General features: G+C 41.6%; 1 protein-coding gene across 2 annotated transcripts; it reads right to left on the reverse strand.

Moving 5' to 3' along the window:
* Positions 1-541: 541 nt before the first annotated feature.
* Positions 542-6,762, reverse strand: LOC139386894 (aquaporin-4-like). 2 transcript variants are annotated; one of them, XM_071132762.1, is made up of 5 exons: positions 6,674-6,762; positions 5,322-5,739; positions 4,916-5,077; positions 4,223-4,303; positions 542-863 (listed from the first exon to the last, which is right to left on the reverse strand). In XM_071132762.1, the coding sequence occupies exons 1-5, from the start codon at positions 6,760-6,762 to the stop codon at positions 588-590; spliced, it is 1,026 nt and encodes a 341-aa protein (XP_070988863.1). In that variant the 3' UTR covers positions 542-587. The 2 variants fall into 2 exon arrangements, with proteins under 2 accessions (XP_070988863.1, XP_070988865.1); XM_071132764.1 differs by lacking the exon at positions 6,674-6,762 and adding an exon at positions 6,526-6,605.
* Positions 6,763-25,086: the final 18,324 nt, after the last annotated feature.

The raw sequence follows: 25,086 nt of genomic DNA on the forward strand, positions 1-25,086 counted from the left end.
TTGTGCTTCTTTAATCAGAACAACAGTTTTCAGCTTTGCTAACATAATTGCAAAAGGGTTTTCTAATGATCAATTAGCCTTTAAAAATGATAAACTTGGATTGGCTAACACAACGTGCCATTGGAGGGATGGTTGCTGATAATTGGCCTCTGTACGACTATGTAGATATTCTGTAAAAAAAACAGCCGTTTCCAGCTACAATAGTCAACATTAACAATGTCTACAGTGTATTTCTGATCAATTTGATGTTATTTTAATGGACAATTTTTTTTGTTTTTCTTTCAAAAACAAGGACATTTCTAAGTGACCCCAAACTTTTGAACGGTAGTGTATATTATCCAGTTACTTCACAAATGTTGAGGAAGGCTCACCACCATGTACAAGAATACACATGCATTGAGAGGAAATGCACCAATCCTATTCTGCCTGAGAAGTGAGTCTGTGTGGCTTTAGTTATGGTGATATGGGGTTTGGGGGTACAGGGCTTATGGTATGGGTACAGGGGTGGAGGACCCAGAATCAAAGTGTCTCTCTCTGGATCTCCCCCTGCTCTATAGGTTGGTCTCCCTCTCCAGTGCCCGTGGTAGTCATACAGAGGACAGCACCTCGGCCGTCGAGTCCAGGAAAGGGTCCTTCTTCTCCCCCTTCTCCAGGTCGATGTGGTGGATGGAGCCTGGCTTGATGATCAGGTCATCTGGTTCCGTCTGGTACATACTGCCCTCCACCTCCCTGTACTTCCCCGAAGCTGGATCCTTCTGGAAGACTTCGCGGAACATCTTCTTCAGCTCAGGGTCAGGGCAGAACAGGTATTCATAGAGGGCAGCCGCCATGATGCCACCCAGGATTGGACCAACCCAGTACACCTGCAAGACAGGTAAGTTAAAACTCTGTTCAGACAAATAGGAACCTATAACCACAAACAGAGCTAGGGGATACCACGTTATGACAGAGCTGTCATACATTATTAGACCAGATGTCATGTCTGTAAAAGGGCAGCTATCATTGTTTATGGGCATTCTCATTGGAGCCAGGTACCTTTAGGTTCTGCCAAGTCAAACATTTGTCATGGAGACATAGAGAACACCTGTCAGATATGACACCACTCTCAGTCCTGAGGAGCTTTCCTAATTATACCCAAGACCCAGATAAACACACACACACACACCATGCTGTGCCACGCTACTATGAACACCTCTGTGACAATAATTGCCCTGGATAATTAATTAAAGAAACATATGCTGTGGGTAATGTCCAGAACACCTGTCTTTAGTTGTCTATACCACGGATGTGCTTTTCATTTTATTCTGAAATAGGAAACTGAAATGAATGAATCTATACCTAGTAGCAAGGTCAAGTGAACCATTGATGACGCATGTATTTTAAGAGCATTTCCTGACCATTTCAATGTTTCTCTACCTATGAAGCACTCTGTGTTTCTATGGATTGCTGATGTCAGTCTGTAGCGCTCATGCCCTCTATGGGGGGTTAAGATGTCCTTGATCGACACTTGATGGGATCCTTCGTAGCTGCTATGGCATGGTGATATGCACTGTGACCTTATTAAGTTTCAGTATGCCCCCCTACCCCAACCGTTGCCCCCCACTTATAATGATATCTACAACATTAGCTACTGGAGGACAGAGATGGCCTGAACACTTATCACACAATGATGCACTAACCTAAACTATATAAACAAAAAGCACACATGGAAGTATACTACAAGCTCTTTATTAATACACTGCTGTAATAACTGGCATCTGTTTACCCCATGTCTTCACAACCAAATAGCTTGTGATTTCTGTGTAATGCTCAGATTATGACATTTCAGTGGAGTGACTTTTTATATTCAAACATGAAAAGTCACTCCACTTTAGGCTTGAAGCTCTCTCTTCATTTGAAGTGTCCAGGCTTTAACAACTGAAACATCAATGGATGGTCAGTGTTTCCAGATAATTTTTTAGCAGTGGTGACATATTTTCTTTCTTTGTAGAACGACTGTGAGAAGGTCAGTTCTGGTGTCTTTGTAAAAGGACATTCTACTCCAATTCAATGAAATAAAATGATGCTGGCACGATCTAAAATACGATTTGCCCATCCATAAAAGTGTTCAATAACATATTGGTCCATGCCTGGCAGGTGTGCTATTTAGCAAAAAGCATTAGGCTATCACCTGGCTGGCACAGTGGCTAATTAATAACAATGGGAATGACCATCTGCTTTTACCCCATTGGGCTAATCATTAGCTAGCTCACAAACTCTAAACATTATCTTGTTGCTAGATAGCATCATATTGATGACTTGAATGTCCCAAAAATATAATGCAGGCCTATCTGTTACACGTTACCCATGTAACATTAGGCCCCGGTCAATGTGAAAAGCAAGAGCTAACTCAACGTGAAAGGCAAGAGCTAAACGCACCTAAACCATTCTGTTGATTCTCATGTTTGAAAATGATGCAGTTCACTCATTATTAGGAGTTGAGAAATAAAAAAAAGTAGTAATAATGGAAAGCTGGCATCCTCCTCTTTTAACAATGGCCATTAACCCACTTCAAATGTGTGTATTTCCCGTGACAGTGCAGTGGCTGGGTATATGCATATCAATGCATGTTTTTATCCCTGTGGAACACATAATTTAAAAGCACCACTTCTTACATAGAATGCAACAAGCGAATTGAAAATGTAAACTATCTACTATGGGGTTGTTTGATTGTTGGCTGAGGATAAGTAAATGTGGACAATAGCGTCTTCAAAGTGCATCTTGGACCAAAAACAAAATGTAATGTTCCTTTTTTTTGTTGTGTCTGCAGCAATTGTATAGTAGTGGCAAAGCCTGTGTGAGCAGTCAGAGAAGTAGGTGCACAAGAGTCTCTTATGCCTTGACGATACGGGGCGGGCGACACGGGGTACAATACCAGTATTCTGATTAGATTTTCATTAGATATTGTTGTAGACAAAATTCACACAACCTAATCTAATCCTGGCTCTCATTTGGCTCATACAGTAGGTGCCTGCAGGCCCCCGCCCAATGTAATCCCTGCCCTTCACCCACAACTGTGTATGAGTATGCCAGCTAGCACATAATGTTCTGAGAACCAAATGTTTCTTGGAGCTTGGTGAGAGCATGGTTGTCCTACATTTATTTTGCATACAACCTTCCCACAACGTTCTGTTCTGGGAATGGAACATTCTCAGCACATTTAAGCAACGTTATTTTCTTGGTATTTCCTTACTTTAAGAGAATGTTTCGTAAAAGTTCAAACATGGTTACATTTAATTACATTTTTGGTAATGTTCTAGGAACATTCTCCAACTGGTTTAACATTGGGAATGTTCTCAAATCGTTCAGAGAATATTAAGAAACATTCTTCTGTGGGAATTTCATTACTTCAGCATAACGTTTCCTACAGGTTTCCTCATGGTTCTATTTAAAATAATGTTCACAAATTGTTCTGAGAATGATAAGAAACATCTCTCTGAGAATTTCATTACTTCAGCATAATGTTTCCTACAGGTTTCCTCATGGTTCTATTTAAAATAATGTTGTCAAATTGTTCAGATATCATTAAGAAAATAAATTATTCTGTGGGAATTTCAATACTTCAGCATTGTTCTCAGATCATGAAAAAAACTTTCCATAAAAAACACAAGAACTTTAGTAACGTTCAAATAACATTCTAAGAATGTTATTTATAACCATATCGTTTATCCTTCAAATACCATCTCCCAATGCGCCCCGTGTGTCTGTGGGAAAGGGTGATTTTACAGCTAACTAGCCACTTCACATGATGATATTATCTTTGGTATTATTGTATGTAGCTACGCTTGCGAGCCCAGAGAGAGCATTTCCACGTGTCCTATCTGTACTTGTCTATGAAACATTCAATTAAAGTTAAGGAAGTTATTCAAAAACCTCCATATAACCTAGAATGTCCGTTCTCAGTTAATAAAACCTTCAAAGAAAACTTTCAGCGAACCGTAGAAAAACATTCTCAGATCCTCCTTGCAATATAAAAATGTACGTTCCCAGAACAGGCAACATTTTTACTTCTGTTCTCAGAAAAAAATGTCCAGTTTTGCCATTTGGGAAACTTATGGCTTCATTCCCAGAACCAATGGGAAACCAAAAATGTACTGTATGTTTCCACAACTTCCAAGGATCCAAATATGCTATCTTGGATGGGCCTTTGAGGGTGAGAAGGCTGCAGCAGTTTCTTTCTTACCCAGTGGTTCTCAAAGTTCATGGTGATGACTGCAGGTCCAAAGGAGCGAGCGGGGTTCATACTGGCTCCTGTGTATGGAATCTAGAACAAAGCAGGGCATAGAGATGCTAACATGAGGGGACTGTAGAGAGAGAGACATGGAGCAAGACCTAGCCAGAGCTGCCACAACATCTACAGTAGCGTATTGTTCCACATGAATTCATAAAGTAGATCATAATAAAATGAAACCTATATAATTGTGGGAAGGGTAGTTTAAATGCAGGTATTCCATAGGTATACAAGGTACTAGTTTAGCAGGGATAATCTAGTGGCATGTAAGCAGCACATTGAAATCAAGCTGTGCTGTGAAGAGAGGTAGGTAGCATGTCGCTTTCAGGAGCATTAATTTGCTCAGTGTGGTTTAGGTAGTTCCCTAGTGATTGGTTGCCATGGAGTTGCAACAGCGGTACCCATTGAGGATGTGTATGTGAGAGCAGGTCTGAGAGACATTTGTATACTCTACTGTACTGTTAACTAATGTTCTATGGTATACCCGTTGTACTATTTCACCATTATGATGATTAAAGTACAAACTACATCATCAATCTACATCAACACACTACACATTTTATTCCATAGATATGTCTGACTCTTGAGACCTTCAGGTTTGCTGTAATTCTAGCATTAATAAGTGAGAGGTGGAATCCCACTCACTGCGAACAGATGACCGATGGCTACAGCGAATCCGATGGCGAGGCCAGCCGAGCCGTTAACAGAGCGTTTGGGGTCACAGGTGGCGAACACCGTGAAGACCAGCTCGAAGGTGATCAGGAGCTCCACCAACAGGCCGCAGCCCACGTTGAGCTTGGGGTTCACCTGGGAAACAAGAGTAAGAGTGACTGAACAATACTTTTCATGACAAACTATCCCAGACCTGTGTTCAAATAGTATATTTTCAAATACTTTAGCTGTGCTTGATTGAGCTTGCCTGATGGAATAGTCCCAAAAGAGCTAAATAGATTCAAATACTATCTTATGCATAGTGTCAACCGTGACTGTTGCTATACTTGTTTGGCTATAATAGAGATTCTGTGATTACAGGCCAATCTATATGCTTTACCATAGTCACTCCCAGGCCCCCTCTGACAGACACTGGTGTCACCAGGTAGAGGAGCCCTGCCCCAGTGATTGCTCCCAGGCACTGGGCAGCTAGGTAGAACACACCCTTGGCCAGGCTCAACTTCCGGGTCACCACCATGGCTGCAGTGACTGCCGGGTTGATGTGGCCACCGCTGATGTGACCAAAGCACTGCACCATTGTGGCAATGGCCAGCCCGAAGCAAAATGAGATGAGGACCAGGTCTGCAGGGGGAGGGTTGTCTGACTCGACCGCCCAATTGATGGTGGAGCCCAGGCTGAGGAGGACGGAGATCATGGTTGCTAGGTACTCAGCTGAGACAGCCCTCCAGAAGTCCTTGGTCCAGATTCCTTTGAATGCCACCATCATGGGATGCTGGTTACACGCCGACAGGCAGCTCCTGGCAAAGTAATAATAAATATATTAATGAAATGATTATCCTCAGTTGGAAGATATCTATCTGTCTGCATGCCTTGAAATTCACTTAGCCCTTCCAGGGAAGGGAACTTGCTCCTGGACACAACATTTATTACTCCACTAGGGAATTGAACCAGTGACACTATGCCAGACAGCACAGAGGGATGCAATATGTCATTTTGCAATCAATGAGTTTATACTACTTTCAAATTGTGGGTACACTTGGACTCTAACGATGGACTATGTTCAATGAGTAGAGAGAAATGGAGAGAGTGAAAGAGAAGAGGGGGGGACATAAAGATACTTGATAGAAAGAAAGAGAGTGAGACAGAGAGGGGAGGGGGTTGTCAAATAAAACAGGTGACTCTCTTGGAAGCTGCAATATGTCACATCCTTGACCCATAGACAACCTAAACCCAGTGACCTAATGATTGACCAGAACTCATATTTGACTTTTATGACTTTAGTTAATATTATATATCAGAAGATAAAATGTTTGACAGCTATATCATATTTAAGTCTAACAAGTTAAATATGTCATCAATAACAGACATTTATTTACATGGATAAGTGTGGCATATGCTTCCATGTTTTATAAATAGGTTATGCATTAACTGAGGATATCAACTCACTCACAACTCACATCTTGTCTTGTATTCATGAGGGTAAAAACAATATGCATTAACATGGCAAATAACTGGTTTGCATTGTGTTCTACCCCGTTATTATTTCTCGAATAACAATTTTCCTAACTCCATTTAGAACTTACCATAAATAAATACAAGATCTCCCACTTTCCTCTATTGCTTTCTCTTCACTCATTCTGCAACAATCCGATTGAATGAGAGAAATGTCTCCCTGTTCTTTGTACTGCACAATAAATAAATCCCACAAATAGTCCCAAAAGATCTACTTACAGACAGGCAGCAGTTGGCTGGTAATGACACAGTGCGAGAGGGGAGGAGAAAGTAGTAGTGGGTCTGTCCGATGAAAATGATCCATGCATTGTGCCGTGGATTGCATCCAGGAGCTTTATTGCGTTAGTAACGGGGCATCACCCCCACGAGAATTAAGCAAACAGCTTGCAGAGGAGGAGGAGACTTCAGTATCAAGGGCAGAGCAGTTCCAGCCCACGAGATAACTCTTGCAGAATTCTTGCATAGAGTGATGGAGTCACCTGACCAACCGCAATATTGTTTTGTCCTCCTAGCCTACTCAGAACTGTTGTTCTTATCAGAATTATAAACATGCTGAAACAAACAAAATATTTTCCCAATTGTAAGAGAAGGGTGCAATTGCTGCATGTAATTCGGTGCGTTCCTGCATGTGGGCATTCCTGCATCTGTTTTTGACCATTCTGCCTGCCCTGACTTTCGTTCTGTACCTTGTCACACCACCCTGGATTACTGACCCCTGCCTGCCCTGACCCTGATCCTGCCTGCCATTCTGTACTTTTCAGACTCTGCTCTGAACTACTGACCTTTGCCTGCCCTTGACCTGTCGTTTGCCTGCCCCCCTGTTTTTGTAATAAACTTTTGTTACTTCAAAACTGTCTGCATCTGGGTCTTCTCCTGAGCCTTGACAGTTGGTTTGGAAAACAGTATCACTAGCGAGGATTAATAATGTATCTAAACATTAAAACAGAGCTTGGAGATTGTAGCCAGCTGTCCTCCTAGGAGGCCCCCTTGTGCTCTCAATATAGCTATATTGTCTCAAGACACAAAATGATTGCAAGGATTACTCCATCAAAGTAAAGAGGTGATGTTTACCTAACTCTATTGTGCTATTGGTGACATCAACCCAAATTGATTGAAGTGATGGCTGCCCACTATGCATTTACCGACGATGTCTTTTGGACGTCCTTTTTTGTCTGGAACGGGCGTCTTTATTTTTTATTTTTTTGTGCAGTCCGGACTTGATTTCAACGTCCAAGGACATTTATTTTTGGTCTGGTTTTTATTTGGTCCAAACATAGATGTCTATAATTGGTTCAGATTTGGTCCGGTTTGGACCGGCCTTGTTTTGGCCCATACATAGATATCTATAATTGGTTCAGATTGGGTCCGGTCCAGACCAAATCTGAACCAATCATAGACATCCATTATTCATATGTTTGGACAGCACAGTACAGCGCTATACAGTACAGCACAGTAGAGTACAGTAAAGTATAGTGTACTGTATTGTACCCTACTTTACTCTAATGTACTCTTCTCTACAGAATTAAACTGTACTATACTGTACTCTACTGAATAAAACTTGACTGTCCTGTACTTAACAGTGCTCTACTGTACTAAACTGTGCCGTACTATAATGTGAAAACAATCTTGACATCTATGATTCATCCAGGTTTGGATCTAGTCTGCAGTGACTTGGTTGGGGGCGGAGCTCATTTGAATAATACCCAGCATGCGTTGCACGTGTTTTCACATTTACATTTTTGTAATTCAGCAGACGCAATTACCCAGAGTGATCACAGTCCTAGCAAAAAAATATCTATAACTGTTACTGAGAAAAAATATCTATAACTGTTACTGAGAACAGCGCAGACATGAAACAGAAACAATGACACCTGGGGAAGGACCCAAAAGGAGTGACATATATAGGGAAGGTAATCAGGGAAGTGGTGGAGTCCAGGTGAGTCTAATGACGCACAGGTGCATGTAATGATGGTGACAGGTGTGTGCCATAACAAGCAGCTTGGTGACCTAGAGGGAGCACACGTGACAATGTTATTGTAGTTGAGCTGGTCTATTGGTTTCTTCTCTAGGTTGGATCACTTTGAACATTATTGCTGCCAGTTTTAAAGCTTTTGAAAAAGATAGAAGCAATAATAAATATTATTCAGTTGCCTCCTCTTTCCTATATTAAGAGGTTTGGAAAATTGTGATAGAGTGCTTACTTCCTTGGATCTATTAACAAAAACAATATGCATTTTTGAAGTCAGTAAATTACATATTTTCAATGCCTGAAAAATGTGTTTTTGATGTGTGCGTACATTTTATGTTCGGTTGGTCCAGGGAATCAAACCACTATCCTGGCATTGCGAGCACTATGCTCACTAATTCTGTACGTTTTTTATTTAGCTGAATTTGTCCTAATATTCATCCAGAATGTCCAAAATTCCAAATATCTTTCTAATCACAGTGTGAATGTGGACCTACCTCAATGTTTCTTTTAACCCTTCATAATGGAGTTAGTATGCACAACTCACAGCTTGTGTTACAACACTAGTGATATCTGATGAAAATCACAAGTATGAGTAATATCATTAAATGATCAGAGATTAGGTGAGGCCAATGGCCTTCCATCCACACCTCTGACTTTTACTCTTTGTTGTCTGCCGGCTGCCATCTTTGATTAAGTCATAGAAGGGATTTCAATGAATGCCCCGGGTCTGCCCCAGGTGAACCAGGTGCCCTGTTTTAGCCGACAGCAAAGTAATCTCAAAACAAACGTGAAGTGGGTTAAACCCGAATGAACTCCCCCACTGATTAATGTTCATGTCTGATGGACGGGACAGTTTTGGTTAAAACCTGTTGTGACGAGCAATCCCGTATCCGGGAGCGTAATTATAGCCTCAAGCTCATTACCATAACGCAATGTTAACTTAATTAATTTACACACTTAATTTGTGTAGGAGAAATCGCTCCGTTTTGTTCATCACGTTTGGCTAAGAAAACCCCCCGAAAATTCAGTCATTACAACGCGAACTTTTTTCCAAATTAGCTCCATAATATCGACAGAAACATGGCAAACGTTGTTTAGAATCAATCCTCAAGGTGTTTTTCACATATCTATTCGATGATAAATCACTCGTGGCAGTTTTGTTTCTCCTCTGTTCAAAATGGAAAAATGCACGCACCTGGAGATTACGCAATAGTTTCGACGGAGGACACCGAGCGGACACCTGGTAAATGTAGTCTCTTATGGTCAATTTTCCAATGATATGCCTACAAATACGTCACAATGCTGCAAACACCTTGGGGAAACGACAGAAAGTGTAGGCTCATTCCTTGCGCATTCACAGCCATATAAGGAGACATTGGAACACAGCGCATTCGAAATCTGGCTCACTTCCTGTATGAAATTTCATCTTGGTTTCGCCTGTAGCATTAGTTCTGTGGCACTCACAGACAATATCTTTGCAGTTTTGGAAACGTCAGAGTGTTTTCTTTCCAAAGCTGTCAATTATATGCATAGTCGAGCATCTTTTCGTGACAAAATATCTTGTTTAAAACGGTAACGTTTTTCATCCAAAAATGAAATACTGCCCCCAGAGGTTCAAGAGGTTAATGGAGAAACATGACATTTCCATTGTCCCTGCATTGAATATATATGCAGAGACACCGTAAGGTCTGACTGACTAGCTCCTTAGCTAGATGATTGGTGAGAATAGGTTGATTGGATAAACTAAAGATATTTTAAAAATACCACTTACAAAATTGCCTTTATTTATTTGAACATTTTGTCAATATTTTATATTTTGATTATGCTTCATGGTGCAGTAACAGCATACCATCTTCTGTTCTTTGTTACATTGTGTGAGATAATCTTTCGCTAGATTAGAAAAGAGAAAGCCAGCAGCATGTTGAGATGTCTCAGACTGTCTTGCACATTGTTAAACCTCTTATGCTGCAGGGGCAGTATTGAGTAGCTTGGATGAAAGGTGCCCAGAGGTGCCCAGAGTAAACGGCCTGCTCCTCAGTCCCAGTTGCTAATATATGCATATTATTATTAGTATTGGATAGAAAACACTCTGGAGTTTCTAAAACTGTTTGAATGATGTCTGTGAGTATAACAGACCTCATATGGCAGGAGAAACCTGAGAAGAAATCCAAACAGGAAGTGGGAAATCTGAGGTTGTCGATTTTCAACCCAGCCCCTATTGAATACACAGTGGGATATGGATCAAGTTGCACTTCCTAGGGCTTCCACTAGATGTCAACCATCCTTATAAACTTGAATGAGGCTTCTACTGTAATGTGGAGCCGGATGGGAGCTGTTTGAGTCAGTGGTCTGGCATAGAGCCAGGTCCTGGTCATGCGCATTTCACATGATAGCGACTTGCGTTCCATTGCTTCTCTACAGACATAGGAATTCTCCGGTTGGAACGTTATTGAAGATTTATGATAACAACATCCTAAAGATTGATTCAATACTTAGTTTGACAAGTTTCTTCGACCTCTAATATAACGTTTTGAAGTTTTCTTCCAACGTTCGGCTGGACCTGCACGAGCATTTGGATTTGTGTACTAAACGTGCTAACAAAAGTAGCTACTTGGACATAAATAATGGACATTATCGAACAAATCAAGCATTTATTGTGGAACTAGGATTCCTGGGAGTGCATTCTGATGAAGATCATCAAAGGTAAGGGAATATTTATAATGTGATTTTTGATTTCTGTTGACTCCAACATGGCAGATAATTGATTTTTTTTTCTTCTGAGCGCCGTCTCAGATTATTGCATGGTTTGCTTTTTCCGTAAAGTTTTTTTGAAATCTGACACAGCGGTTGCATTAAGGAGAGGTATATCTATATTTCCATGTCTAAGAATTGCATTTTTATCGACATTAATAATGAGTATTTCTGTAAAATTAAGTGGCTTTCTGCAATATCACTGGATGTTTTTGGAACTAGTGAACGTAACGCGCCAATGTATACTGAGATTTTTTATATAAATATGCACTTTATCGAACAAAACATACATGTATTGTGTAACATGAAGTCCTATGAGTGTCATCTGATGAAGATCATCAAAGGTTAGTGATTCATTTTATCTGTATTTGTGCTTTTTGTGACTCCTCTCTTTGGCTGGAAAAATGGCAGTTTTTTTCTGAGTTGGTGGTGACCTAACATAATCGTTTGTGGTGCTTTCGCTGTAAAGCCTATTTGAAATCGGACACTGTGGTGGGATTAACAACAAGATTACCTTTAAAATGGTATGTTTCATGCATTTTAATTATGAGATTTCTGTTGTTTTGAATTTGGCGCCCTGCACTTTCACTGGCTGTTGTCATATCGATCCCTTTAACGGGATTGCAGCCTAAGTTAAGTTGTAGCTACGAGGGAATCGGGAATTACAGAATCTCTTCAAGGTTGTACTGGTCTCTTAAGGCTATGTTTGGTGGTGGTGGTGCCTTCCAGGAATACAAAAGAAGAATGTATACTGTAGTAGTAGTAGTTAGTATCAGTGGACAGGGGAGGCACTAAGTATGTGAGGATGGCTGGGGGTGGTCTGGAGGGGGGCTAGTCCCCCTGACTGGAAGTTGGAGAATTTGGCATTTTTTCAAACACCTGAAACAGCTTATCCCTGCAATCTAGAGATATAATCAATATGCTTAATTCTACATAAAAAAATTATATTTTTCTGAACATCTAAGCATACCTCTTGAGCTGTTTGTTTCTACCTGACTGGTGGTTTTTAATTTTTAAAGAAACGTATTATGCTTCTCCTCATCTCTGCTAAAATGTGGGTAAAATTTTGAAAGGAATTTGAGTCTAATTCAGTACATTGGGTTATTGTGTGCTTATCTAAAGTCTATCAACCTTGCCAGCTAACATACAGGTAATAGCCAAAATAATGGAAACATTTGAGTAAATGAGGGATTCAAAGTATATTGAATGCAGGTGTTTCCACACATGGTTCCTGAGTTAATTAAGCACTTAACATCCCATCATGCTTAGGGCCATGTATAAAAATGCTGGGCAGGCCCTTATTTTGGTTACTATGACTACACCACCATAGGATGACAATGCCCCCATCCACAGGGCACGAGTGGTCACTGAATGGTTTGATGAACATGACATCAATGTAAGCCACACCAGATCTCAACCCAATTGAATACTTATGGGAGATTCTGGAGCGGCGTCTGTGACAGCGTTTTCCACTACCACCATCAACAAAACACCAAATTATGGAATTTCTCGTGGAAGAATGGTGTCGCATCTCTCCAATAGGGTTCCAGACACTTGTAGATTCTATGCCAAGGTGCATTGAAGCTGTTTTGGCTTGTGGTGGCCCAACGCCCTATTAAACACACTTTATGCTACTGTTTATATTATTTTGGCAGTTACCTGTAGTTAGACTGGTTAGCCTGACATGGCTTCTTGGTAGTTAGTTATGAGGTTGGGAGATTGAGAACCTATCTGGGCTAGCTAAAGCTAGCTTCATACTAGCATTACAGAGAAACAACAACAAAAAAGTTTTTCAACAGGACAAATCTGAGGGGGGCACGTACCCCCTATTGTCATGAAGCCTCTGTCAGTGTATGTGGTCCAGCAGAAACCCATATGCAGCCTAATTCTGATTGGTCAAAAGAACAAATTAGTGGAAAAAATATCAGAATTGGGCTGCCTGTGTAAACACAACCATAGTGTGTCCTGCAGTGAAAGTGTGAGTCTTCATTTTTTATAGCTTGTAGGTGACCCTGTCCCCAAGGACAGCAGATTGGAACAATTAAATGTGAGGTAGAATCATTTAGGGTGAGTGCTCTGATTTAATAATTATTGTCACACAACATCCTTAGTGCTTAGTTCATCTTCCATTACATCACAATAATAATATTCTAAAACAAGTAATACTCTCTTAGGGTCACAGAAAATGTTGTCAAGGGGAAAGTGTATTTGCAAGACTACAGATATTCAGATATTCTTAAAGACATTGAAACATATTTGAGTTTGGAAGCATATGACTACTACTAGTGTTGTTTCATCAAATATGAACTGTTGGTTGAGTTGTCGTATCACTTGTATATTTCCAGTGACGTGTGTGAGTGCTTGTCTTGCCAGGTAACATGACCACTTACTTCAGCCTTCCCTGTAGGCATACAACCTAAAACAGAATTGGACATTGGCCAGCTAGGTATAACCTTCAATGAGAGGCTAAGCCTGGAATTCAGTTGGTGCAGATAGTGCACTTTCACAAGTGTGTTTCATTAGCCTAGAGGGAGTTGGTACCATTGTGTGTACTGGATTACTTTTTAGACAGGTTACCCATCAGTACAATTATTACCGTCAGTACATTTGAATGTATTACGCTAAGGGACTGCCGACTACCTAACATACATTTGCTGGCTTTTCGGCCTTAAGCAGTTCAAACACATATTCAACCAGAAAGACCAGGGAGGTTTTCCAAAGCCTCGCAAAGAATGGCACCTATTGGTAGATGGGTAAAAAAAACAGACATTGAAAATCCCTTTGAGCATGGTGAAGTTATTCATTATTCTTGCCGGAGAGGAAGGAAACTACTCAGGGATTTCACCATGAGGCCAATGGTGACTTTAAAACAGTTACAGAGTTCAATGGCTGTGATAGGAGAAAATTGAGGACGGATCAACAGCATTGTAGTCATTCCACAATACTAACCTAAATGTCAGAGTGAAAAGGAAGCCTGTACACAATAAAAATATTCCAAAACATGCATCCTGTTTGCAATAAGACATTTAAAACTGCAAAACATGTGGCAAAGAAATTAACTTTGTCCTGAATACAAATCGTTATGTTTGCGGCAAATCCAACACATCACTGAGTACCACTCTTCATATTTTCAAGCATGGGGTTGGCTGCATCATGCTAGGGGTATGCTTGTCCTCGGGAAGGACTAGGGAGTATTTTAGGACAAAAAGAAAGAGAATAGAGCTAAGTACAGACAAAATCACAGAGGAAAACCTGGTTCGGTCTTCTTTCCAACAGACACTGGGAGGCAAATTCACCTTTCAGCAGGACAATAGCCTAAAACACAAGGCCAATAGACAACATTGAATGTCCCCGAGTGGCCTAGTTACAGTTTTGACTTAAGTCAGCTTGAAAGATTTGGCAAGATTTGAAAATGTCTGTCTAGCAATGATCAACAACCAACTTGACAGAGCTTGAAGAATAACAAAAAAATATAATGTGCAAATTTTGTACAATCCAGGTGTGCAAAGCATTTAGAGACTTACCCAGAAAGACTCACAGCTGTAATCGGTGATTCTAACATGTATTGACTCAGGGATGTAAATACTTATGTAAATGAGATATTGCTGTATTTCATTTTCAATTAATTGAATAGAAACCGTTTGTCATTTTCTCATTATTGAGTGGCATTATGCCTGATATTGGATCAATATTTACTGATCTAAAACCAAATCTAAGGAAGCAGTTTGAGAAATAGCAACTCAGTTGGGCGTTTAAAGAGCATTAAAAGCTAAGCAGGCTGCCACCCAGACTTTAGTTTTACAGTCCTTGATATCTATTGGGGTCGAGTCCAGTGTTTGATTTCTATAAAACACCTAGAATTAATTCCCTATAATTAATTACAATATGAGTGAAATAGTTTTCCTTACAAAAATGGGTAGGTATGTTAAAACTCAGCTTTTCTGAGTTGGAATGGTGTGTACATACCCCAACAACAGAATGTAGCGGGCATGTACCAGTCATTAAAAATATTCACACGAGTAAACCACTGATGACATCATCCTCTATGAGGAAATAGCAAACGGCCTGTTTGAGATACAAGTTTGAGGTTTGGTTTTTAAAGTGTTTTTTTCCTTCTCTTATTTATCCGAGGATGAGTCAAGAACATTATGCAGGTTAAAAAATGTTTTGTCATGAATCTTGTTCTGGAGGCAGCTCTAGAGAGTGGCCACTAGCTGGCACAGCCACAAAGTCATAAAATCTGACAATAAACCTTTCCTAACCTTAACCTTAACCACACTTCTAACCCTAATGCCTAACCTTAAATGAAAACCAAAAAGCTATATTGGTTTTCAGGTATATTTACAATATAGCCCATTTTGATTTTTAAATTGCTCAGTTCTGTCTCCAGGACAAGACTCATGACAATAAACGTCTACCTGCGAACATTATTCGGGTACGAGGATAACAAACTTTTTTATTACAGTAAATGTGACTTCAAGGAAAACTCATAGTATGTATTAAAATTAAACACATTGTTGATTTAATCTTGAATATGTATGAGTTATACTAATAGTGATAATAGCGTAACTCATTAGTATTATCGTTAAGTCTCTTCCTGGCTGCTCCAAGTTTAATTTGTTCCTCCAGGCTCAACACACATCAGAGGCATCTCTCATTAACTACTTAAAAGCTTTCAGTGTTCATATTTAACATTTGCATTTGTGTACTTTATAGTGGAGTCAACTCATCTCAGTTGATAATTAAACTAGGACTCTGTTTGATTTCAGAAGCACCCTCCAGAGGTGTTTGTTTAGTTTCAACTTCAGTTATTTTTGCCCTAGAAATTTTAATTTGAAAGGTCATTTTTACATGTTTACATTTTTCTGTGTGCAAAATCTTTACTTCTATACTGCTCATTTTTCTGGATCACTTAAGGGAAAATTCCTAAATTGGTATGTCCTCAAGTGTGTATTATGGCTATTAGTCCTTTGAATCATATGAATTAATTCATGATGAAAGCTGAGCTGTTTTGATCAGGACAATGTTGTCCTGCTGAGTAATATCACCACTCTTCGCTGGGCAGCATCTATCCCCTTTGTTCAACTGCACGCGGCCAGGTTCCTCACATGGCAAACAGTCTCTTCACCCCAACATAACCTATAGGTCTAACATGGGGCCAAATCATTGCCCTCCTCTCGAAATTCAGGACTTGAAAGAGAGTCCCGAGGTTGATTCTTATTGAAGAAAATGAAGGAAATGTGACTGTCTGCTTTTACGAGCCCCACATTCATTAATTGGACAAGGGATCAAAACAGACCATTAATTGTCAGATCTGGTCATCATGCAGGTACATGAGAAGACAGCTAACATATGCACACACTTACACATGCACGCAGGCATGCATGAAGCCAGCTAACACACATGCGCCTGCATGTACGTATGCACGCCAGTGGAGGCTGCTGAGGGAGGATGGCTCATAATAATGACTGGAATGGAGTCAATGGAATGGCATCAAACACATCAAAGACATGGTTTCCATGTGGTTGATACCACTCAATTGACTCCATTCCAGCCATCCTCCACTCAGCAGCCTCCACTGATGCACGCACATACACACTTGTGCAAACATGCGTGATGCATGCTGAACGCGGAACGAGAGAGCTTGGTTTGTTTTTAAAGTTTCTGAAGTTTTTCCTGGAAAAGATTTGTTTACTAGCCTACCTGTTTAATGTTGATCCCACAATGCTGTTAGCCTCAGTTGCTGGGACCGCTACTGTCTGTCCCTGGTACACTGACAAACCCTAAAGTCTGAAGAGCTGCTGCTTGGCTAAGCAGCTAGCCTTGCTGCTAGCCATCAAGCTAGTCATGTTTGAACACAGCCCATGATGCAGTTAGCCCTTGAGGCCGGGATCGCGGATAGTCCCAGGTTTTGACTGTTTAAATCCCTGCTGTTTGTTGCTGTTTCCATCATCCCTGCAAGCTGTGCTGGCTGGAATTATGTGCAGTACCAGCGTTAGCCGAATTTGCTACCATCATGCCGCCCAAAGATAAAAAAGGTTGGAGTAAGAGAACAGTGTTTCGCTATCACAGGTTTGTGATCTTTAAAAACAACAAAAATGTCTACAAGCAATTGTTACAGCAACAGAAAAAGTTTCAAGAATTTTGTCCAAATACTGGTGGACTCTAACATAGCATCCAAGATGGCGTAGCAGTCAGACGTCTGTCTTTGTGTTGTCCCATGTACATATCTTTTTATATATTTTTCTCCGCATTCTATTGAATATTTTTCCTAAACCTAATCTTCAAAATACTCTCCTACAACCCGCCTCACCCAATGTGGTGTGGATCTGTTTTTTTTCCTAAACTATTTCTACTTACATCGGAACTGGAATCCCTCAACTGAAGCTAGCTAGCTAACCAGCTACCAGCTATCAGTCAGCTAACCACTGCTAGCGGTCATCAGCTAACCTTTAGCTCGGAAAGCTCGCGCCAGTTCATACAATGCGTTTCAAACCAGAGCATTACAAGCCTGAATCAATTTGGGGAGAAGGGAAAGATATGTACTTTTTGGACCTATTTTTCTCTCCTTATCCCCGGTTTCCTACCACAAACTCTGAACCTTTTCATCTGGACCATCGCAGCTAGCTAACCGCAATCCGGGTTGACTACTCCTGGCCAACGTTTCCGTCCCGGAGAAAGCACTAGCCTGCAGCTAGCCCATGCTATGCCCATCTCCCGGCGAGGGCTCCTGGGCTACTCCTGAAGCCCACTCCTCGGTTACAATATCCGAAACAACCCCCTTCTACTGCCGGTACGGGGCACGGAACCCCGCCGATCCTTCATGACTGGAATACCGACATAATCTGCTCGAGGATTCCAACAGGCCCCCCAGGTGCGACGTCCCCTGAAGGCCCCTTCTGGTAACTGCGGCCTGCTAGCTATCTAGAGCACATTGGACAGTGTCTTGGACCACTAAACCCATTTTGCCAATTGGACTTGGACCCGTCTGCTACTTGGAACCCAACCAATTCCACGACTGGTCTATCGACATCACCACATGAGGAGGCAAAAACAGACTTTCCCCCATCGCGACGTCCCTCTAAGGCCCTCCTGCTAACTTGCTAGCCAGCCCAACCACTCACTGGACCCACACGATTCACTTGGCTGCGCATGCCTCTCCCTAATATCAATATGCCTTGTCCATTACTGTCCTGGTTAGTGATAACTGTCTTATTTCACTGTAGAGCCTCTAGCCCTGCTCAATATGCCTTAACCAACCATGTTGTTCCACCTCCCACATATGCGATGACATCACCTGGTTTAAACATCTCTAGAGACTATATCTCTCTCATCATTACTCAATTCCTAGGTTTACCTCCAATGTACTCTCTTCCTACCATACCTTTGTCTGTACATATGCCTTGAATCTATGCTATCGTGCCCAGAAACCTACTCCTTTTACTCTCAGTTCTGAACGTGCTAGACGGCCAGTTCTTATAGCCTTTAGCCGTACCCTTATCCTACTTCTCCTCTGTTCCTCTGGTGATGTAGAGGTTAATCCAGGACCTGCAGTGCCTAACTCCACTCCTACTCCCCAGGTGCTCCCATTTGTTGACTTCTGTATCCGTATCCGTAAGTCTCGGTTTCATGCATGTTAACATTAGAAGCCTACTCCCTAAGTTTGCTTAATTCACTGCTTCAGCACATTCTGCCAAGCCGGATGTCTGAATCCTGGCTTAGGAAAACCACCAAAACCCCTGAAATGTCCATCCCTAACTATAACATTTTCCGCCAAGATAGAACTGCCAAAGGGTGCAGTGTTGCAATCTACTGCAGAGATAGCCTGCAGAGTTCTGTCTTACTATCCAGGTCTGTACCAAAACAAATTGAGCTTCTACATCTAAAAATTAACCTTTCCAGAAACAAGTCTCTCACCGTTGCTGCTTGCTATAGACCACCCTCTGCCCCCAGCTGTGCCCTGGACACCATATGTGAATAGCTGCTAGGTGACCTAAACTGGGACATGCTTAACACCCCGGCCATCCTGCCAATCTAAGTTTGATGCCCTCAATCTCACACAAATGATCAATGTACCTACCAGGTACAAGGCCAAATACGTAAACACGGGCACCCTCATAGATATAATTCTAACTAACTCGCCCTCCAAATACCCCTCTGCTGTTTTCAACCAAGACCTCAGCGATCACTGCCTCATTGCCTGCATCCGTAATGGGTCTGCGGTCAAACGACCACCCCTCATCACTGTCAAATGCTCCCTAAAACACTTCTGTGAACCGGCCTTTCTAATTGACCTGGCCGGGGTATCTTGGAATGGCATTGACCTCATCCCATCAGTAGAGGATGCCTGGTTATTCTTTAAAAGTGTCTTCCTCACCATCTTAAATAAGCATGCTCCGTTCAAATTTTTTTGAACCAGGAATAGATTTATTCCTTGGTTCACTCCAGACCTGTCTGCCCTTGACCAGCACAAAAACATCCTGTTGTGTTCTGCATTAGCATCAAATAGTCCATGTGATATGCAACTTTTCAGGGAAGTTAGGAACCAATATACACAGGCGGTTAGGAAAGCTAAGGCTAGCTTTTTCAAACATAAATTTGCATCCTGTAGTACAAACTCAAAACAGTTCTGGGACACTGTAATGTCCATGGAGAATAAAAGCACCTCCTCTCAGCTGCCCACTGCACTGAGGCTAGAAAACACTGTCACCACCGATAAATCCACAATAATTGAGAATTTCAATAAGCATTTTTCTAAGGCTGGCCATGCTTTCCACCTGGCTACCCCTACCCCGGTCAACAGCCCTGCGCTCTTCACAGAAACTCGCCCAAACCTCCCCCACCTCTCCTTCACCCAAATCCAGATAGCTGATGTTCTGAAAGAGCTGCAAAATCTGGACCCCTACAAATCAGCCGGGCTAGACAATCTGGAACCTCTCTTTCTAAAATTATCTCCCAAAATTAATTGCAACGCTTATTACTAGCCTGTTCAACCTCTTTCGTATCGTCTGAGATTCCCAAAGATTGGGAACCTGCTGCGGTCATCCCCCTTTTCAAAGGGGGAGACACTCGAGACCCAAACTGCTACAGACCTACATCTATTCTACCCTGCCTTTCTAAGGTCTTCGAAAGCCAAGTTAACAAACAGATTACTGACCATTTCAAATCTCACCGTACCTTCTCCGCTTTGCAATCTGGTTTCCGAGCTGGTCATGGGTGCACCTCAGCCACGCTCAAGGTCCTAAACGATATCATAACCGCATCGATAAGAGACATTACTGTGCAGCCGTATTCATCGACCTGGCTAAGGCTTTCGACTCTGTCAATCACAACATTCTTGTTGGTAGACTCAACAGCCTTGGTTTCTCAAATGATTGCCTCGCTTGGTTCACCAACTATTTCTCTGATAGAGTTCAGTGTGTCAAATCGGAGGGCCTGTTGTCCGGACCTCTGGCAGTCTCTTCTCTGTATTCATCAAGGATGTCGCTCTCGCTGCTGTTGATTCTTTGATCCACCTCTACGCAGACGACACCATTCTGTATACCTCTGCCCCTTCGTTGGACACTGTGTTAACTAACATCCAGATGAGCTTCAATGCCATACAACTCTCCTTCCGTGGCCTCCAACTGCTCTGAAATGCAAGTAAAACTAAATGCATGCTCTTCAATCGTTTGCTGCCCGCACCTGCCCGCCGGTCCAGCATCACTACTCTGGACGGTTCTGACTTAGAATATGTGGACAACTACAAATACCTAGGTGTCTGGTTAGACTGTAAACTCCCCTTCCAGACTCACCTTAAACATCTCCAATCCAAAATCAAATCTAGAATTGGCTTCCTATTTCGCAAAAAAAGCATCCTTCACTCATGCTGCCAAACATACCCTCGTAAAACTGTCCATCCTACCAATCCTCGACTTCGGCGATGTCATTTACAAAATAGCCTCCAACACTCTACTCAGCAAACTGGATGCAGTCTATCACAGTGCCATCTGTTTTGTCACCAAAGCCACCCACCACTGCAACCTGTATGCTCTCGTTGGCTGGCCCTCGCTTCATACTTGTCGCCAAACCCACTGACTCCAAGTCATCTACAAGTCTCTGCCTGTTAAAGTTCCGCCTTATCTCAGCTCACTGGTCACCATAGCAGCACCCACCCGTAGCATGCGCTACAGCAGGTATATCTCACTAGTCAGCCCCAAACCAATTCATGGCCACCTCTCCTTCCAGTTCTCTGCTGCCAATCACTGGAACAAACTGCAAAAATCTCTGAAGCTGGAGACTCTTATCTCCCTTACTAGCTTTAAGCACCAGCTGTCAGAGCAGCTCACAGATCACTGCACCTGTATATAGCTCATCTGTAAATAGCCCATCCAATCTACCTCATCCCCATACTGTATTAATTAATTCATTTTGCTCCTTTGCACCCCAGTATCTCTACTTGCACATTCATCTTCTGCACACCCTACCATTCCAGTGTTTAATTGCTTAATTGTAATTACTTCGCCACCATGGCCTATTTATTGACTTACCTCTCTTATCCTACCTCATTTGCCCATGCTGTATATAGATGAGATTTCTCTACTGTATTATTGATTTTATGTTTGTTTATTCCATGTGTAACTCTGTGTTGTTGTATGTGTCGAACTGCTTTGCTTTATCTTGGCCAGGTCACAGTTGCAAATGAGAACTTGTTCTCAACTAGCCTACCTGGTTCAATAAAGGTGAAATTAAAATAAAAACAAAAGAATGGACGATCTGACTAGAGAGGTTCTCAGCCAACAGGTGCAATTAATACAGGTAACGAGTGGAGGACAGAGGAGCCTCTTAAAGAAGAAGTTACAGGTCTGTGAGAGCCAGAAATCTTTCTTGTTTGTAGGTGACCAAATACTTATTTTCCACCATAATTTGCAAATAAATTCATAAAAAATCCTACAATCTGATTTTTTTCTCATTTTGTCTGTCATAGTTGAAGTGTACCTATGATGAAAATTACAGGCCTCTCTCATCTTTTTAAGTGGGAGAACTTGCACAATTGGTGGCTGACTAAATACTTTTTGGCCCCACTGTAAGTATTTGATCACCTACCAACCAGTAAGAATTCCGGCTCTCACAGACCTGTTAGTTTTTCTTTAAGAAGCCCTCCTGTTCTCCACCCAATACCTGTATTAACTGCACCTGTTTGAATTCGTTACCTGTATAAAAGACAACTGTCCAAACCCTCAATCAAACAGACTCCAACTTCTCCACAATGGCCAAGACTAGAGAGCTGTGTAAGGACATCAGGGATAAAATTGTAGACCTGCACAAGGCAGCCAAGTCAGTTAACAACTAATTATTTTTTTTAATGATGGCTTAGGAACAGTGGGTTAACTGCCTTGTTCAGGGGCAGAACGATAGATTTTTACAAACAAATACACGCACACACGTGCACAAACATACACACAGATATGTATACACACATGCACGCACATACTATGGATACACACATTCACACACTCGGGAGCTCTTGGGATTAGTGTGCTGTCAGACAAAAACAATGTGTCAAGATCCCAATGTTTTCTAGGCCAGAGAGAGAGATGAGAGGGCACATTCCAGAAAGCTTCATTAGTCCCATTCAGCCTTGTGTGTGGCCTCCTCTCATGGGGTACATGAGCACGACCCTCTCCTTATGGGGTACATCCAGCCAATGGGTAAACACTGGAAGGAATTCCCAGCCAGAAATATGTTGATTATGATGTTTTTATGGACAGCTTTATTACACTTCACTTCCTATCAAATCTGTCATTGATGGAGACTCAATTTGCTACTTTTTTTATTATCCACCTGTAAACATTTAGTAACCGGTCACTGAGCAATTCTTTAACCTGTAATTACATCCAGGCGATGTAATCTTGGAAATCAACCAGTGTTTGTATAGTTAAAGGGATGTTTATTCAACTGGCTGACCTTCTCCCCTGGCCACAATCACACTGGACAGCACAAGCACTCATGTGACATAGAACATCTCATCATCATCATTGTCAGCATAAGTAGTATCATCTTCTGGGGATTTAAAGCTGAGATCCACAGCGCCACTGGCCACCCTATCACTGTTGTTATTGTTTTTGTTGCTGAGCTGAGGAGCGCGGTAGAAAGAAAATGCAGTACATATTGTGCTCTTCTATCATGCGTACAATGACGTCAGAGGGGGAAAAAACTGTGTGTTGTGTTAACAGCAACTTCTTTGTTCTTGTAATATCGCAAACAGACATGGCAGTCTCACCATTAAGATTTGCAGCTTTAAGAGTGGTCCATCTGTCCCCCACCATAACACACACACTCTCCGTACACGCTCCGCACACGCACGTGCACCCACACACGTACGCTCACTCTACACAAATTCCACGAATCCCTTCTAAAGACCAGTCATAGTCTGTCTCTATTTGCACATGCATTATACTTCATCAGGTAGACACAATATTGTCAATGAGAAAGTTGTAAAGGTAATATAAATGTAGTATCCAAAAATGTCCTTTTAGGCTAACCTATCCCATTAATTGGACCAGTAGCTCCCTCTCTAGTAGGCTAAAGGGCAGTCAGTAAACAGATGTCTTTAATGTCTTTACTGGGTGGTATACTTCATCTAAGAGTCAATGGTTTTATTTGCTGCCCTCTCGGTTCTGAGAAATACTAGTGTCACCATGCATGTCTTGGTTCTTCTGAGTGATTCATGTAATTCACCAGTTAGTAAGTAAAGACGATAAATATCTCTCCATTATAGTAGCTAACAGAGATACAGGGAATTTGTTTGTCTTTCCATGTCTCATTTGGGTTCTGGACAAGCACATTAGAGGTGGACAAATTGTTCATGCTGGCTATCATTTTGGACATATTTAGGCTTTTAGACTATATCCCTGACTGTATCAATTGAGTTGTTCATGAACCACCATGAAGATGAAAACATTGGCTAACCATTTACTCACTTAACCATGTTCTCCCAAGAAGGCTTCACCACAGGGCCTAACCCCCAGAGGCTTTGAGCCGTACCATGATTCAGGGCATGACCCCTAAAACCTTTGGTCACAATCAATCACTCCATTAACTTAGCTGTTCCTAAGCAACAGTTTACCCATGGACACACACATTTACACACGCACACACACATATACACAGACACACACACATACACTTACATTTTAGTAATTTAGCAGATGCTCTCAACACTTTTAACCGCTACTTGCCAACCACACAAGCACGAGTGCGTACACACACACACACAGACACACACACACACACACACAAACTGACAAAATGCACTCTCCTCTCAGCAGATCCACTCACAGAAGTTAGGGCTGTTAATGAGGCAATTAGTCTTGTGTTCCTGAATAGCATTGTTTGATAAAAAAAAAAAACTCAGCTTGCCTGTTGGGCTGCACTGGGACACAGAGACAAACCACTGGAAGACAGCACAAGATCCAACATGTTACACAAACGGATAATTTAGTGTCTTGTCATTGCGCTGCATCATTATTTAGTCGATGTAGTCCTGATAGTGAGTATCAGTAGGCAGCAGGAGATCCAGAAGTTTACTTCTGTGGCTTATAGACTTCCTGGGATTTGAACCTGCACTACTCGAGTCATGTGACTACCTGGTTAACCCTCTCCACACCACTGACAAAGTCTCCTAAGAAGAACTAACAGAGCAAAGTATAAATGATGGTGTGTAGAAAAAACTGGATGGCATTGAAATAGTGAAATAAAAATAACTCACAATAGATTCCTGTGTAGATATCGAAAACAGAGAGTTTACTGTAACCAGAAGTGAAACAGCTGGTGTAGATGTGATGTCTGGATGTTGTAACTTCTACACCTGCATTGCTTGCTGTTTGGGGTTTTAGGCTGGGTTTCTGTACAGCACTTTGAGATATCAGCT

Source organism: Oncorhynchus clarkii, chromosome 28 (assembly GCF_045791955.1).
Source record: "Oncorhynchus clarkii lewisi isolate Uvic-CL-2024 chromosome 28, UVic_Ocla_1.0, whole genome shotgun sequence".
NCBI classification, from domain to species: Eukaryota; Metazoa; Chordata; class Actinopteri; order Salmoniformes; family Salmonidae; genus Oncorhynchus; species Oncorhynchus clarkii.